The 17,510-nt window shown below is 36.5% G+C and overlaps 2 protein-coding genes across 3 annotated transcripts; both read left to right on the plus strand.

The window, feature by feature from the left end:
* Window positions 1-2,247: 2,247 nt before the first annotated feature.
* Window positions 2,248-7,304, plus strand: LOC111395923 (C2 and GRAM domain-containing protein At1g03370-like). Of its 2 annotated transcripts, XM_023022151.1 has the most exons (7): window positions 2,701-2,922; window positions 3,023-3,125; window positions 3,542-4,780; window positions 5,023-5,205; window positions 5,302-5,585; window positions 5,687-5,803; window positions 6,024-7,304. In XM_023022151.1, the coding sequence occupies exons 1-7, from the start codon at window positions 2,920-2,922 to the stop codon at window positions 6,288-6,290; spliced, it is 2,196 nt and encodes a 731-aa protein (XP_022877919.1). In that variant the 5' UTR covers window positions 2,701-2,919; the 3' UTR covers window positions 6,291-7,304. The 2 variants fall into 2 exon arrangements, with proteins under 2 accessions (XP_022877918.1, XP_022877919.1); XM_023022150.1 differs by having other exon boundaries at window positions 2,248-3,125.
* A 4-nt stretch (window positions 7,305-7,308) lies between these two features.
* On the plus strand, window positions 7,309-8,699 carry LOC111395924 (C2 and GRAM domain-containing protein At1g03370-like). Its single transcript, XM_023022152.1, has 2 exons — window positions 7,309-7,810; window positions 8,058-8,699. Exons 1-2 carry the CDS (start codon window positions 7,550-7,552, stop codon window positions 8,250-8,252), a joined length of 456 nt encoding a protein of 151 aa, XP_022877920.1. The 5' UTR covers window positions 7,309-7,549; the 3' UTR covers window positions 8,253-8,699.
* Window positions 8,700-17,510: the final 8,811 nt, after the last annotated feature.

Below are 17,510 nucleotides of genomic sequence, written 5' to 3' on the forward strand. Positions count from 1 at the left end.
TTATAATGCAACATGATATAAATATTTTAAACTCTTAGTCGATACTAATGACGTCCATTTGCAATTGTAATACACGATTCATGCTCTTCATAAACATAAAAATATAATATATGAATTTACTAATTATAGTTAAATGATATAAAATAACCAATAAAAAAATTCAAATACAATAATACCTATCTACTGTGACTTTTTGTGAATAATCTAATACTTCAACTCCATCCAAATAATAGTGAATTATTTTAAGGGAGCCAGACAATTATTAAAACAAAACAACATAACTATCAATAAAAACATAGAAAATTTACCAAAAAATAAAAGAATTTGGATAATCTAACTTGAATTTAGGTAAAAATTGAAAAAGTTATTAGTATAAAGAAATGAAATGTGTGAATTTGAATTAAAATCTAGATTTAATTGTATGGTCAATTATAATGGAGGATCGATCAATATGGTTTAGTAGTAGTTGTTCAATACTTTACCCAATTTTAGGATTTTACATTCACGGTTGTGATGATTGGTGGGTATTTAGATATGATTTAATTAATTAATTAAGATGTATAATTGTCGTATTGAATTATATCTAATATGGATGTATCTTTTCAATTGAAATCTATTAAGTTTTAATTGGATTAAATAAAATTTAGATTAATTTATTTTCAGTTTTTTTTGTTTGTAAACGATTTGGCGGTTTGAAATAGCTTACAAAGATTGAAACGTAACGGTTTGGGCCAGTTTAAAACTCAAACATTGATGGATCCATATGGAATCAAACCAAAGGTTTCAGAAAAACAATTTCGGTTCAATTTTACGATTTGATGATTTTGTTATTCAACCCCAATTAAACAGTAAATCCCACGTCTTTAGATCGAGACAATCTGGATTGCTATTACAAGGCAGATACCATTAAATATATTTAAAAAGACCATGTTATTTGTACATTTTTTGTATATATAATTCTTTACACTCCCTCACATAGAGGGGCTTATACATATAATTTATTACGCGTGAGTCTCCTACATGTGTGACAGATGTAAATGTTTATATATACCAAAAGCATATAATTAGAGTAATCCTTTAAAGAATTAAAGTTTAAATCTCAACATTCACAATATTTGACTTTTATTTAGAACCTTCACAAAGATCTACTACTTTTCATAATTAACGAAGATAAACAAAAAATTTCATGAATTTTTAATATGTTCTGCATGCAAAATAAAATAATGAATCTATTTTGACAAAAATTTTGAAAAGTCAAAAATTGATAAGACTAAAAAGTTGTGTTTAAATTTATTTGAATAATTTGTTAAAAATACCTTGTCCAATTAGAAGACATTTTAAGAGCCTATTTGTGAGTGATTTTGAGAATTAATTTTTTGGTCGTTAGGAGAAAAGTAGGGTTCACCTGTGAGAGAAAAAATCAAATATAACAGTTGAAATAATGAAATAACTATCAAAAAATCAATTTTTTTGGGGGGAAAAAATCACTTCCAAACAGGCTGTAAGTTTAAGAGGAAGTTGATTTAAAATAAACTTTTCAATGAGTTGTTCTACAACAAACATAAGCAAAAGCTATCTGCCTGCAATATTTAAAATAGAGTAATTTGATTTCCAACAATTTTTAAATCCAACCCAATTTATTTTAATCGATTAGTTAGCTTTTAAGTGTATGATAATTCCAAGGGATGTGGATTTTTATCTACCAATTGGGGATATCAGAGAAAATTATTGTCTCTATAGCTACAGTAATATAGAGAAGGCAAAATTGTTTCTTGAAAATCAAACATATATTAGGGATTGTTTGACATCATTTTAAAAAAGTCAAAATTTACTTTTAGCATTAAGAAATTATTTTATGTTTAATTTTTTAGAATTATTTTATCGGGTTAAATGAGCTAATTTAGCCCCCATTAAATTTCATTACATTACATTTCATTAGTTTCTCTCCTATTTTCAACCATACAATCTTTCACAAAATAATATTACACGTAAATCGAAAAAAATTTCTTATTTTTTAATCAATTATTTTTAAAAAAATATTATTCCACTCATTTTCTTTTCTAAAAAATGGGGGCCAAACAAGGACTTAACGTGATATTTTAAGTTCTTATATAAGTCAATTTGTCTAATAAATTGATTTGCGAATTGGAAAAGGTCGTTGTTTGGAACTGTTTTTGTCTGTTGTCAGCGAGTCCAAAAACGTACGCGCAGTTGCATTTGAATATAAGAGAAAATGGGCCATTGAACTGTCTATCTGCCTGCCTCTCTTTTTTCAAGTAAATTCCCCCTTCTTTTCTCTCTCCCCCATACACATGAAAGAAACAGATTGATTTTGACGAACCATAAATTTGAATTCGATATTCTTGGGGTTTGAACATATATTTCATCTTGATTTTCTTTTTCTTTCTCAATCAATAACGTCTTACCAATAATTAACATTCAGACGTTTTTTCCGGTATTTCTAGTTTTTCTTGAATTTAATTCCGCCATATTTCCGTTTCTTCCATTCCATTTCACAATTTATCTTTTACGCTTTTACCTTGGGGATCAGGATATTTTGATACTCCAGAATTATAACATTCTGATTATCATCCAAAGTTTCGGAGTCGTTTTTCGATTATTCTCTGTATTATCAATATCCTTCAATATTTCTTGCAATGCAATGGACCATATTCTCTGTTCTCACATTTAATGAAATTTCATTCTTGGTGATGATAGTTTAATTGCTTATCCTTTGCTGAACTAAAGAAAGGTTAATCTTGTGCCCTATTCGTGAAATATGAAGCTCTTAGTACGCGTAATCGAAGCAAGAAATATACCAGCAATGAACCCTAATGGATTCAGTGATCCATATGTGAAATTACAACTGGGTAGACAGAGATTCAGAACCAAAGTCGTAAAGAAGTGCCTGAACCCATCATGGTGCGAAGAATTTACTTTTAAAGTCGATGATTTGAAAGCAAAGCTTATCATTGCCGTTCTTGATGAAGACAAGTACTTTAATGGTGATTTCATTGGCCAGGTTAAAGTGCCCGTCTCTCATGTTTTCGAAGCTATGGATAAGTCTCTTGCCACTTCTTGGTACACATTGCAGCCTAGGAAGAAGGCTAAGAACAAGGATTGTGGTATGTTGTGTACTTTAGCTTATATTCTTTCTTCATAAGCATTACTTATTCTTGGTGATTATCTCATTAGAATTTGATGAGTTAAATAATTTAAGATTACTTCCAGTTAATACTGTTTACAGCCAATTAAAATTCTTCTATGATATGTGCGGAGTGGGATAATGCTCTGTTTAGTTGAGTACATTTCTTCAATCCGATTGTTTAATCAGCATATAATATTGAATATTTTAGCCAGTTATCTCGTGATATTTTTTCTTGAATGATGCACAATTTATCCAACATGAATAAACGGGAGAGTTTGATGCAATCAAATTTTTCATTGGTCATGCAAATGAATTGTAGTTTACTATAATTTCAAGTGAATCAGGAATTAGTTTACAAGTGCTGATCAACAAGTGTTTCTTTTATATTAATAGGTGAGATTCTTGTCACTATTTGGTTCTCGCAAAATAGTTCTGTGTTGGACTTGCCATCTCTTTGTGATCCTGCACCCTTGCCAAGGAAGGTTGCTGATATGGGGATGGATTCAACTTTAAAGTCATCCCCTTTGAGATCATTTTCTCCAATGAGAGTGGAAGAAGGTGTCTCTTCTAAGGAGGAAAAGCCTTCTGCACCAACATTTGCTGATCGAATTGCCCAAATTTTCAACAAGAACGTAGATACAACACCCGCAAGCTCTGTTGAAGTACCTGACATATCAGAGTTTTCAGAAAGTGAAAATCCGGCAGTTTCAGAGAACAAGTCTGAAGAGCAGTTCTCAACTATTGATTTTGAAGAAATAATGAAAAGCATGGAGACGAAAGAACTAGGACATGAAGTTCCGAGTAATTTGCCAGGAGGTGTAGTTTTAGACCAATTGTATTCAATTGCACCAGGCGAATTGAACTCTTTACTCTTTTCGCCAGACTCAAGCTTTATGAGGTCTGTAGCCGATGTGCAGGGATCTACAGAATTGAATTTAGGACCTTGGGACTTTGAAAATGGTAGTGATAGCCTAAAGAGAGTAATTACTTATATCAAGGCTCCAAGTAAACTGATAAAAGCTTTGAAAGCTACCGAGGAGCAAACATATATGATTGCTGATGGGAAGGCTTTTGCAGTGTTAGCAAGTGTGAGCACTCCAGATGCTCCATATGGGAAAACTTTTAAAGCAGAAGTGCTTTATTGCATTACTCAAGGACCGGAGCTTCCATCGGGAGAACAGTCTTCTCGATTAGTAGTTTCTTGGCGAATGAACTTTTTGCAAAGCACTATGATGAAAGGTATGATTGAAGGAGGAGCACGACAAGGTATAAAGGAAAGCTTTGAGCAGTATCAAAAGTTGTTATCTCAGAATGTAAAGCTAGCTGACGTTAAAGAAATGGGTTCAGAGAAGGATCAAGTTTTGGCATCTCTTCAGGTCGAGCATCAGTCAGATTGGAAATTGGTTGTTCAGTATTTCACTAATTTTACAGTAATTTCGTCTATTTTCATGGGTTTGTATGTGCTTGTGCATATATGGCTGGCCATGCCTAGCACAATACAGGGTCTTGAGTTTGTTGGATTAGACTTGCCTGATTCCATTGGTGAATTGATCGTGTGTGGAGTACTGGTTCTTCAAGGTAAACGGGTTCTAGAGTTGATATCACGCTTCATGCAGGCCAGAATACGAAGAGGTATTAATATTTTGAGATTGCTGAGTCTGTGAGGGCTTGCAGTTTATATTTAGATTCCGTTGCTTCAGGCAAATACACAGCAAAGAAGTTGCCCATTTTTGTATACAAAAAGAATTATATTTTCCCAATTTCTTTCCATTCTAACAAATTATCTAGAATAATGTGTAAATCTAGATCGACTAATTGTTCTCGGATAGCGCCTGTGAGTTAATTTTATTCAAATTTTGTTATGTTGATTACAGGCAGTGATCATGGAATTAAAGCTCAAGGGGAAGGTTGGTTACTCACTGTTGCCTTAATTGAAGGAAGCAATTTGGCAGCCGTTGACTCACATGGGTTCTCTGATCCTTATGTGGTGTTTACTTGCAATGGGAAAACAAGAACCAGCTCTATTAAATTCCAGAAATCTGATCCTCTTTGGAATGGTATTTTCTCACATAAATTTACTGGTATTGTGTATAATAGAATATGCGTGCTTTATCATTGGCTAAATTACTTAGTGGGAATATTGTCTCTTCCAGAAATTTTTGAATTTGATGCAATGGATGAGCCTCCATCTGTATTGGATGTGGAAGTTTTTGATTTTGACGGACCTTTTGATGATGCTACATCTCTTGGACGCGCTGAAATTAATTTCTTGAAAACTAACATATCGGAATTGTCCGATGTTTGGATTCCTATACAAGGAAAGTTGGCTCAGGCATGCCAGTCAAAGTTACATTTAAGAGTTTTTTTGAACAATAGCAGGGGTAGCAATGTTGTCATAGATTATTTAACTAAGATGGAGAAGGAGGTGGGGAAAAAGGTAAATGGCCTCTTGTTCTGCCAACATATTTACTTTTTGACAGTGTAATTTCAGGTTTCACTTTTTTATGACCACCAATATGGTTAATGACTTTTTTTCAGATAAAATTGCGCTCTCCTCAAACGAATTTTGCATTCCAAAAGCTCTTTGCACTTCCACCTGAGGAATTTCTTATCAATGACTTTGCTTGTCACCTGAAACGCAGAATGCCTCTCCAGGTAATTAATATGGTTTATTTTATAGTGATGTGCATCTTGGAGTTCTCTTTCATTTGACACAGTGTTAGTGCTACCAATTGAAGTTGTATGGACTATTTTTGCTGTCAAAAATTAGATCAACACTCGCTAAGTCAGGGAGCTGATGATGCTTTTTAAGGTCTAGTTTTTGTTTAGATTTTAAAGTTATGTCCAAGTAACCATTTACTACTTGTGGTGGCAGGGCCGTCTCTTTCTGTCAGCAAGAATAATTGGGTTTCATGCAGATCTATTTGGTCATAAGACGAAGTTTTTCTTCCTTTGGGAAGACATAGAAGACATCCAAGTCATTCCTCCTACCTTGTCATCAATGGGCAGTCCAATCATCATTATGACTCTTTGGCCTGGTAGAGGTTTTGATGCACGGCATGGAGCAAGAACACAGGATGCGGAAGGCCGGCTGAAGTTTCATTTTCACTCTTTTGTGTCTTTCAACATGGCACAGAGGTAATTTCAGATTAATTACATTTCTGAGTGTTAACAGGTTTTTTAACGATTATTTCATTTGCAGTCCTGTCTGTATAATTCAATGGTCACATTACGATATTGTTCCTCTTCTTGTCATCATGTCTAGTCCTGCATCTTATCCTAGAAATATTCTAGTTGAGTCTTCAAACCATTTGTTCAAAACTACAGGCATTTCTAACGTTTGAACCTGTCCAGCATGATCTCAAAGTCCAGTAATGTTGTACTAATTGGTTCTTTATATAAGTAGGTAATTGTCTCCATGGATAACATTACAGATTTACCTTTTATCAAAAAAATTAGGACCCTCCCTTTATCCATCCTGTTTTCTCTGGATTGATTTTCACCTTGATTTCTTACCTTTTATGTACAAAAAGATGTGCAAATTTACCAGCTTTGATATTTTGGATCCAATCGGGTAACCTCTATTGAAGTCACAAGGACACAATTGGGTTACCCTTCATGATTCTAAGGGTGTCTATAAGATGCTGAAAACAGTTATTTAATTCGTGTGGACACGTGCTCATAATAGCAAATTCAGGATTGAAATAACCCTTGAAAATTTAGTAAATTTCTTGAAATAGATAAAGAAAGAATTATCAGTTTTCAGGGTGTTAATTTTGCAATTTGATTGTTTTAACATTGTGTGTGTGGATGCTTTATCACCATCTAGATTACTTCTTGAGAGTGTTCGTACACGGAGTGCATTGGAGTCATGTCCTTTACTTTAAAAGCTTACTGAGTCCTGGAAGTTTGAAAGCTCCAGGTAGAAAGAAAAGCTGTTTGATGTTAGTCTGCTGGAAGATCGAAATAGGAGAGCTTTCAATGGTCTTAAAATCCTGTATGCACGATCAAGAGCAGACTTCTTTCTATATTGCTTTTTCTTTGGTCGACCACCAATCTCCATGCAGTTTATTTGGTGATTTTTTTTTAATTATATTAGATAAGTTTTTGTTTACTACCTCTCTCCCATCCACACCCCCCAACCCTAATTGGACTCTGAGTTNTCTGTCCACCGCATTCTTCTGTCTTGTGAGAGTGGATGTGGATTTATGCTCCTTTCTTCATCCTCAAATTTTCTCCCTCTTGGTATGCTTTCTTCTTCTGTGTTTGTAAGTGTTTTGAGAGGTTGGACTTGAGATGAGTTTTGTATTTCCATTTTACATGTGACTGCACATTGTTTAATATAAACTTTTTAACCAACTAGCAAATATTTTTACTTCTCATTTCCAGACTAGTTTCTTTATGGAGTTATTTAGAGGGAGTGAAATTGACAGAAGGGTCATGGAGAGAGCCGGATGTCTCAATTATTCTCACAGTCCTTGGGAATCTGAAAAACAGGATGTGTATCAGAGGCAACTTTATTACAAATTTGATAAACGAATATCCCGTTATAGAGGAGAGGTGACTAGCACTCAGCAAAAGTCTCGTCTTTCTGGTAAAAATGGTTGGCTTATAGAAGAAGTCATGACTCTGCATGGGGTTCCACTTGGTGACTTTTTTACAGTAAGGATACAGCCACAGCCACTTTTAGCTTGCTTAATAATCTTTTGATATTTTTATGACATGTTTGGTATCATTGGTAGTGTGGATTGGGCAGTATTAAAGAAAAAAAAAAGTTTAAAAAATCTTGCCCGTTATAATCTTCGGTCCTGTCCAATGCATACCATACATAGGAGAATTCTGGTATTCCTTCTTTTGTGTGGAATATATACATTTCTTTTCCTCACTGTGTTGCCATGCTTATTTGCAGCTTCACCTGAGATACCAGGTGGAGGATCTACCTTCAAGATCTGTAGGATGCAATGTTGAAGTATACTTCGGAATAACATGGTCGAAAGATTCCAAACAGAAAAAGAGGATCACTAAGAATATTCTGTCTAATCTTCAGGACCGCCTAACAGTCATGTTCAGTGTACTGGAAAAGGAATATGTATCAGGGACATAGAGGAATCCACATGATGCTGTCTTCGATTTTGTTAATTCATTTGGACAGAATTATCTTTCTCGAAGCACCATTTTGATTAGACATTGGATTCTTGGGCAACCAATCGAGGTTGATTTGTGAGTGCTGCATCCAAGAAGGTGAGTGGACATGGCCTTCGATTGAGCATGGAAGTGAAAATGCAAGTATTCAATCCAAATATATTCATTATCTTTTCATTGATAACGGGAAGGCAACAAATTTTGATGTAAAAGTAGTTGTATTCTGCGTTGTATCAGATCTTAAAGCTTGTTTATTTTCAAAGATCTGATGTGAAGTGATAGTAGAAACAGTAATACTATAGAGATGCCTAAAATAGAAAATAATTTTCAATCTCACATTTGGATAGTAGAAACAGTAATACTATAGAGATGCCTAACATAGAAAATATTTACCAGGTTTTACGCTATAGATATTGTGTTTTTGCTAATTGCAATTTGCATAATTGTGTTATTGCCCAAGCCGAATGCTTAAAATATATTGGATGTCACGAACTAATCTCATTTACATTATGGTGTAGAAAAAAGGAAAATAAATAAATATAGAGATACATGCTTGTGTGAATGAATTGAGTACTGGTTGCATTATGTAGCATTTCTCAAAGTTGGAGGACTAATTTTGAATTTCTGATCAGCCAGATGACCAAATTAATAATTTGTAAAAGTTGGAGGACCAAACTATTATTTTCTAAAAGACTGAGGACTGATTTAGATTGCCGATTCTCCTAAGACCATACCTTAACTAGTGCCAAAATGCGTCCTAAGTTTTTCTATTATAATCGAGATTAGATTAGGTTTATTAGTGTTTTTGTTAGGTCAAGGGACGGTTGCTTTCTCTTGCCTTCTTAGTTTTTTTCTGGTAGATGACAGGCGAGGCCCGCTCTTAGTTGTTGTGTTTTTATCATTCATTCATATAGTGGAGGAAGTGATAACTGAATTGGCTCGCCCTAAATGAATGAATAGTTGGAGCTCATAAGCACCTCTCCCTTACTGACAACGAAGAGTTCTCCTACGCTAATTGGCTCTACCAAAGCAGGGAAGAACTAAGGCATTGAAATCCCCCAGTGCTTCTATCAAGCGAAGGACTAGACTCACTATAAAGGAGAACACCTAAAGGAACTATTCTCGTTTCAGTCAAATTCATCTCACCTCTCTCTCTCTTTTAAAAGAAAGGCTTTATAGTAGTTCCTCCTTAGGGAAGAGGAAGATAGGGACATCCAATTTACGCGAAAATCCAGCTTTCAGATACTTTTATTTAATCTATTTCCCAACTTTACCTTGAAAACGTCTTAGTTGTATAATTTCATTCTTTAAGAATTACAGGGAAGCATCAGCAGCCTATGAAGATCAAAACCACCACTGGTACTAACATTGTACTCAAAGCAAATTTTTTTTCTTTTAGAACTTGATTGCCAACAACTTGCATCACTGATTCTTGCAACTTAAGAAGCATGTTCCAAGTCACGTGTATGTGTGACAGAACAAGATTATGAATGCCCTTATATCCACGAAGCGCAAGAATTTGGATTCTTATCAAGGCAATCAAGTAAGTGGACTTCCCACTAATTGAAGGATGAAATTTACGTATAGAATAGTTGGAGGACCAAATTGGACTTCCCGAATACGTGAAGGACGCAATTCACATGATAGAATAGTTGGAGGACCAAATTGGACTTCCCCAGTAATTGAAGGATGCAAATTGCTTCATACAATAAATGGCGGACCAAATTGGACTCCCCGAATAGGTGAAGGATGCAATTTACTTGATCCCATATTTGGATGACCAAATTTGAGTGCCCCAGTAATTGAAGGATGTAATTTACATAATAAAATAGTTGGAGGGCCAAATTGGACTTATCGAGTAATTGAAGGATGCAATTTACGTTATATAATATTTGGAGGACCAAATTGGACTTCCCCATAACTGAAGGATGAAATTTAAGTTATAGAATAGTTAGAGAACCAAATTGGACTTCCCCAGTAATTGAAGGTGCAATTTGCTTCATAGAATAGTTGGTGGACCAAAATTTACTTCCAAACTAAGTGAAGGATGCAATTTACGTGAGAGGATAGTTGGAGGACCAAATTGGACTTCCCCAGTAACCAAAGGATGCAATTTAGTTACACGATAGTTGGAGGACCAAATTTGACTTACACAGTAGTTGAGGGATGGAATTTACGTGATATAATAGTTGGAGGACCATATTGGACTTCCTCAGTAAGTGAAGGATGCAATTTGCTTCATAGAATAGTTGGAGGACCAAATGGACTTCCCCAATACGTGATGGATGCAATTTATTTGATAAAATAGTTGGAGGACCAGATTGGACTTGTCCCAAACGCGAAGGATGCAATTTACGTTATACAATAGTTGGAGGACCAAAACGTACTTCCCAAATAACTTGAGGATGAAATTTACTTTTTAGAACAGTTGGAGGACCATATTGGACTTCCCGAATAATTGGAGGATGAAATTTACCTATAACAATAGTTGGAGGACCATATTGGACTTCTCGAATAATTGGAGGATGAAATTTACCTGATACAATAGTTGGAGGACCAAATTTGACTTGACCAGTAATTAGAGGATGCAATTACCTTATAGAATAGTTGGAGGACCAAATAGGACTTCCCAAGTAATTGAAGGATGCAATTTGCTTCATAGAATAGCTGGAGGACCAATTGGACTTGGAGGATGCAATTTAAGTTAAATATTAGTTGGAGGACCTAATTGGACTGCCTAATACGTGAAGGATGCAATTTAAGTTATATAATAGCTAGAGGACGAAATTGGACATGCCTAATATGTGAAGGATGAAGTTGATTTTAAATAGTAATTGGATGAGCAAATTAGACTTTTCGAATGGTTGAAGGATGAAATTTATGTGAAACGTTAGTTGGAGGATCAAATTGGTCGTTCCTTATACCGCAAGGATGAAATTGGTTCTATTGAATAGGTGGATGACCAAATTGGACTTACTATTAGATGAAGGATGAAATTAATATTAAACATAGTTGGAGGATCATAATGAACCTTGGTAATAGTCGGAGGAACAAATTTTATTTACTAATAATTGAAGGATGAAAGTGAAGTTAATTAGTAGTTGGTGGACCAAATTAGACTTTCTAATACGTGAAGGATTCATTGTATGTGAAGTAATAGTTGGAGGACTAAATTAAACCTAATTATCCAAGATATGAATCCATTCGATAGCAATGGTACGAGCTCGAGGTTCCATAGCCCAGCCATAAACAGACTTCCTTCATGCTCCGACCCCCACTTCTCTACTATAGTCTTCTTCTTAACGTTCTGATTCAATAATTATCCAAATTTCCCCACTTTTTTTGATTTTTTAGTTCTTAAAGTTCGTAACTAATACAGAATTGGCAAATCTCCATCAAAAGGTAAGTGCATGTCTCATTTTACAGTGTTGCTTTTCCTTTTCTGAGCAATCTTTTTAAGTTAACTAATTAAGAATTGAGTAACTCTCGGCCGGAAGTTAGTGTTTTTCCTCGTTTATATTACTGTTTCGCGTGGGTTGTCGCTAACAATTAAAAAAGGATCAGACGATTATATAAGGAACAAACATCTTGAGAAAAAGTCCCAAAAAGGGGTGTTTTATTGGCGATGACTTTACAATTGGAATTTAAACAGAATGCGTCAAAGGGGCGCAAGCACACGAGTACTGAAAGAAATATTTAAGTCTAAATTAAGAAATTAAAATTACATATTCTCTGTTAAAGAGTGTTTGATTCGGGGTCCTTTGCTTTATGTCTTTTATTCCTTTTATATTCCCTTGATGATCTTTTTGTGATCAACCGATTAGAAACTGCTTAATTACTTTATAACTGCCCACTTTCTTCATGGTGGCCAACTTATCATGGAACTGTCGTCTCTAACTGCCGCCACTACTCTTTGTCGCTCAACCGTCTTCAATTGAACTCCTTGAATCGTGGAACGTGATAAGATTACTCAATAATTGCTTCGATAACTGCACTTTTGGATAATCATAACATCTTATGTTTGCTAAGATCCTGGGCGATTTAAAGGTTTGGGCGAGAACAGGGTCATAACTCTGGGCGACTACAAGGCACTTCATTCGCTCAGATCTTGGGCATCTTGCAAGTTTGGGCGATGGTGTTACCGCATTCATGGGCTTCCATTGCATTCATTAATAACCCTATTTGGGCCTTTATCCTGAATTGCCCAGTTGGGCTTCATTCTTTGGGCTATTCGATTTGGGCTGCACTTTTAGTGTGTCAACAATTACCCCCCAATATGGCAGAATTAATACCAATTATTAATTTGTGCCATATTCACTTTGTGTTTCCCAGCAACATTTGAAATTCCCAAGAATTTCAATCATTATCTTCTTCCATAGCCTGAAAAGGCGCGACGTTGCAAACCCTTATAACCCCCAAATACGCGCCATTTCATCGCACTACTAAATTACGCCTCATTGTTCTGCGCTTCTCTCTAGCAATATTACTGTTCATCTTCTTGCTTCTTTGCTACTTTTCTCAAGCAAATTTCAACAAAACTTTACTTCGTTCCTAATGGCTGCTTCACAATCCCAATCTAGTGACTCATTCAGTTTCGAAGACTTCCAGAAAATCCTCACTCGGTCATATATAACTCCGAACTTCCTTGCACCAGCCAATGCCGAACTCAATGAGTTCTATCTAGGTCCTTTATTCAACAACGCCGAGGCCGTCGCATAAGTGGGGGTGGGCCAGCTGTTCCCTTGTACTCAAGGCCCTCCGTTTCTAAACTCTTTGCTGTTGAGGCCGTTTCGCGAAAGAGGTATTCGCACTTGGCCTAAATCTGATGTTGTTTTCCGTAGATGGCATGCTTGCCTTGTGGGCCATGGTCCTACCAAGGCAATTTTTGATAGTGCTAGAATTTCTGATTTGTTAGAAATCTCTCTTCAACCCCCTATTTTTGATCCAGCGCTTTTCCCTATTGCTTTAAATTTTTGGTCCTCTAAGTATAATACTTTTGTTTTTCCCTCTTTGTCCCATGTTCATTACTTTAAGGGATGTTGGGGCCTTAGTAAATCTGCCACCTTTGGGCGATACCATTTTCCCTGGTATTTTGATTTCTGGTGTCGCCCCAAAATTTGACAGAAAACTCACCGAATCCTATTCAAGCCTGCAAAGCTGTTATAATCACTTGAGCGCTGAGCCTTCCCATGCTGAGCGTGTGGCCTTTCTTCAGATTTGGCTTTGTAAATATGTTCTGTGTGTGCCAAGTATGAAGCCTTCTATGAGCTATTTATCCATAGCGCACGAATTGACGCGTGGTAGGCCTCTGAATTTGTGTTCTTTATTTTTGGCTGCCCTCTATAGAGGCATGGCTTCTCTCCAATTCCAATTGAAGATGGTGCCTCTCCCACTGGCAGTGGGCCTCTTTGGTTAACTCAAATGTGGTTGAGAGCCTATTTTCCATCACTTGGTGCTCTATCCTTTTTCCTTCATTCTGCTAGCTGCTATGTGCTAGCTATTGACCCATTGAGCCCTGTAAATATGTCCAGAAGAGACATCTTTTCATTGTTTTATACTTTGAATTCAATTCCTTCTTTCTTCCCTTTTCTTTCCTTTTTAACTCCAGATTATGTGCAACCCCCATCCACTCTGGACAGTGCGAGCACCTCTCTACGCGTTTGGGTTTAGTTTTTTATCAGGAGGGAGTTTTTCCATGATATTTTGACTGGAACCAATGCCAAAGCTGGGCTTGAAATATATGCTCCCCAATTTTTTGCTCGTCAACTTGGTTTTGGACAAACTTGACCTGTTCCCCCTTGTTATTCAAGAAATTTGATAGATCGCTTCCACACCATTAATAAGGCAGAGGCAGAAGTTATAGATGCTCGCAATATTCTTTTGACGAGTAATTTTTCATTAGTCCCCTTCAATTTTAGCCATGCCATCCATCCCCTTTTTGAACAACTCTGGCCATCAGTGCAGCACAGACTGTTTGTAACTGATGCCAATTGCGCTTTCCATTCACTGGATCAACTAGAGATTTCTTCCACTTTTCCTGTTTTGGTCACCCCTGTGTCCATTAGGAGTCCTTCATCTTCTGCTCGTGCTAAACAATCTATTCGTCCATTTACTTCTCTTCCTACCAAGCCCATTACAACTAAGAGTGCCCCAAGCCACAAATGGCCAGCCTCAGCATCTCCCATTTTAGAAGATGATGATGATGATGATGATGACACTCCTCTCATTGTCAGGAGAAAGGTAATTAAATTAGTTCACTCACAAGCATACCTTTCTATATTTGAAACTTTTCTATGTGCTGATGGTTTATTCAGATTTCTCAAAAAAGCTCAGCCTCTCCTTTGAAGGCTTTGGTGTTGGCAGCTCTTGCTCCATCATCCTCTGCTGAGGCTGTTTCATCCAAACCAGTTGATGAATGGACTATGCTTAAAGAGAAACCTTCAGTCCTGGAATCCTCATCACAACCAATAGATGAGCCACTTTCTTTCCAGGGCGTCAACCCCCAAAACGTCGAATCAGAAGGTAATACATTTTTTAATGTTTTACCTTTACTTATGCTATTGGTTTTTGATTTGTTGCTTTTTGAGTTCTGCAGATGCTCTCGTGGGTTTGCCCGTTGTGGCAAAGTCTTATCGCCCAGACAAGGGGAAGTCTTCACAAGTGGTGGAGCCACAGGTGGTAGACTTGGCTGGGGCTATGCCACCTCCCAAGATTACTGATGAGGTAATCCTTGCTTCACTTTTACTTCCACTTTGTTTATTATAGTGAAAACCTTCAATGTTGGCAATTTTCTTAGTACGATGCTGGTAAGATTGTGCGTTCCATCCAGGACTTGTTCATTTTCTGGGGGCAAGTCAAGACCTCTCGCCCTGCTTCAACCAGTTGTGCTTCTACTTCTTCAGAGGAAGATATGAAGTTCCTCGAGCGGTCGATATTTGAGTATGTGTCCTTTATGGATATGGACATCAGTCAAGCTAGTGCTGCCAAACATAAGGATAAGCTTGAGCATTTGAGTGCGAAGTTGGCGCAAGCACTGACACTTCCATCACTTAATCTTTCTGCTTATTTTAAAGCGACGTTGAAAGTTGTCCATTTCGAGATTCTCTCCTTGCTGGCCAAAAATGTTGAACTGAAGGCCAAAAGTACTCAATATCTTCGCGCTGTATCTGAAAGAGAGTCTTTGCTTCTGGAGATCAACAAAGCTGAGGACGAATTGAAAGAAATCTCTTCCGAAGTTATGATTGAAGACTCTTTGATGACCAGTTTGGCTGCATAGATAAAGGAGCTTCAAGCAAGGATGGACGACTGCAAGGCGAGAATGGCTGCTAAAAAACGTAATGCCTCCCAAGGAATTGAGCGAACCAAATCTTTGGTCAAGCAGTACAAGAAGTTGAAAGTTGATGATGATTTTGTGGCTGAATTGAATGTCACTTCTTCTCAGTAGATCGAGGATTAGGGGAGACTTAGGGAAAGAATTCGTGCAGTCTGGGGCGAATTGTATTTAAGACATCTAATGTCTTAACTTTTCTTTTTGTAACTTCGTATTAACTTTTCCCTTGTAACCTCGTACTGATGTCCATTGGTAATCCTGAATATACCAGCAGCCATTATCATTAATGAATGATTAATTTATCTTCTTGTATATTTATTGACGTTGTCTTTAATCGTCAACCCCCCAAACATTTAACTGGTTTATGCGATTCACGCACACTTTCTCTTGGTATTTCTATCTCTTTTTCCAAGACTTCGAACCATTTGATTCTAGTTACTAGGCATGAATGTGGCTGTTTATATTCTGTCTCTTCACCTTCATGCCTCTATAAATGCACTTATATTCCACACTTGTCATTTTTATTTTCATTCTCTTCTTCAAAACCAATTTGCTGCCATTGTTTGGCATTTTGACAATCGATCCAAAACCTTCATCTTCCATGGAAATGGATCATTTGATCCGCCCATTTTGCCATCTTTCTTGATGTCACCTTTGGTATGGGAGATATAGGAAATATTCTTTGGCCAGCAAAGTTCTTCCCATTGTCTCCATGTTCCTTACAAGGAGTTCGATGATGGAAGACAATTTTTGAGGACGCCTGCAAGCCACTTTGCTTGCTGAGAGTGCTTCTCAGCCTCATTGCCCGTTATTGCAATGATGCATTTAGGAAGGCGATGTGAGGGTGCTTCTTCTTCCTTTCTGCTTGCTGAGAGTGCTTCTCAGCCTCTCTACTTGCCTTTACAGCAGTGCGATTAGGATGACAATTAAGGCCAGTTCACCCTCTTACTCGACGATCGACCGGGAGATTAGTTTGCTCTTAATTGTAGCTTATAAAGCATTTAGTATTTTGTATTTTACAACTTTGTAATGAACGTTTGATAATAAAGAAATTTATTTGAACGTATTTCGCTCTGACCCTTTTTAATCTACATCGTTCAACGCGATTTGATTACGCTTTTATTTGTTCACTTTCCCATAAGGAAGGAACATATTTTTTTAAATATTTGCCATTAATGAACCTCATGTGCTTGGTGCCGTCCAAATCTTCCAAATGATAGGCTTCATTAGGCAATACATTATTTATTTTATATGGTCTTTCCCAATTGGGTGATCACTTTCCATACTTTGGATTTTTGCTATCCAAAGGGAGTATTGTTTTCCAAACCAATTCGCCCAGGTTGAAAGACTTGGCTATAACTTTTTTATTATAAAATTTAGCCATTCTTCGTTTTTGAACTCGCAATCTATCTAGGACATCCAACTTTAATTCGTCCAACTCCAATAAGTTTTGAACTAGTGATTCGGTATACTCATCACTACTTAAATGTTGCAAACACACTCTGATCGATTGCACGTTGATTTTCATAGGCAAAACGGCCTCCTGTCCATAAATAAGTTGGAAAGGAGTAATTTTGGTACTTGACCGAGGCGACGTCCTATAAGCCCATAAGGCCTTATTTAGACATTCGTGCTACTTTCTGACATTTTCATCTATCATTTTCCTTATGATATTTTTTAGAATCTCATTAGAAGATTCTACTTGTCCGTTGGATTGAGCGTAATATGGTGTAGAGTTTATTAATTTAACTCCAAATTCGCTCAAGAATTTATTCACTTGATCCCCATTTAAATATGTTCCGTGATCTACTATCAAAGTTTGTGGAATTCCAAATCTATAAATAATGTGATCACGGATAAATTCTATGACATTCTTTTGGTTGATCTCCT

The sequence above is a fragment of the Olea europaea genome, chromosome 6, assembly GCF_002742605.1.
Source record: "Olea europaea var. sylvestris chromosome 6, O_europaea_v1, whole genome shotgun sequence".
Classification (NCBI taxonomy): domain Eukaryota; kingdom Viridiplantae; phylum Streptophyta; class Magnoliopsida; order Lamiales; family Oleaceae; genus Olea; species Olea europaea.

Coding starts and splice junctions, on each gene's coding strand:
- LOC111395923 (XM_023022150.1), top strand. CDS start 2,780: ATGAAGCTCTTAGTACGCGTAATCGAAGCAAGAAATATACCAGCAATG. Junction 3,126..3,541: donor GGCTAAGAACAAGGATTGTG/GTATGTTGTGTA, acceptor TTATATTAATAG/GTGAGATTCTTGTCACTATT. Junction 5,206..5,301: donor ATCTGATCCTCTTTGGAATG/GTATTTTCTCAC, acceptor TGTCTCTTCCAG/AAATTTTTGAATTTGATGCA.
- LOC111395924 (XM_023022152.1), top strand. CDS start 7,550: ATGGAGTTATTTAGAGGGAGTGAAATTGACAGAAGGGTCATGGAGAGA. Junction 7,811..8,057: donor CACTTGGTGACTTTTTTACA/GTAAGGATACAG, acceptor GCTTATTTGCAG/CTTCACCTGAGATACCAGGT.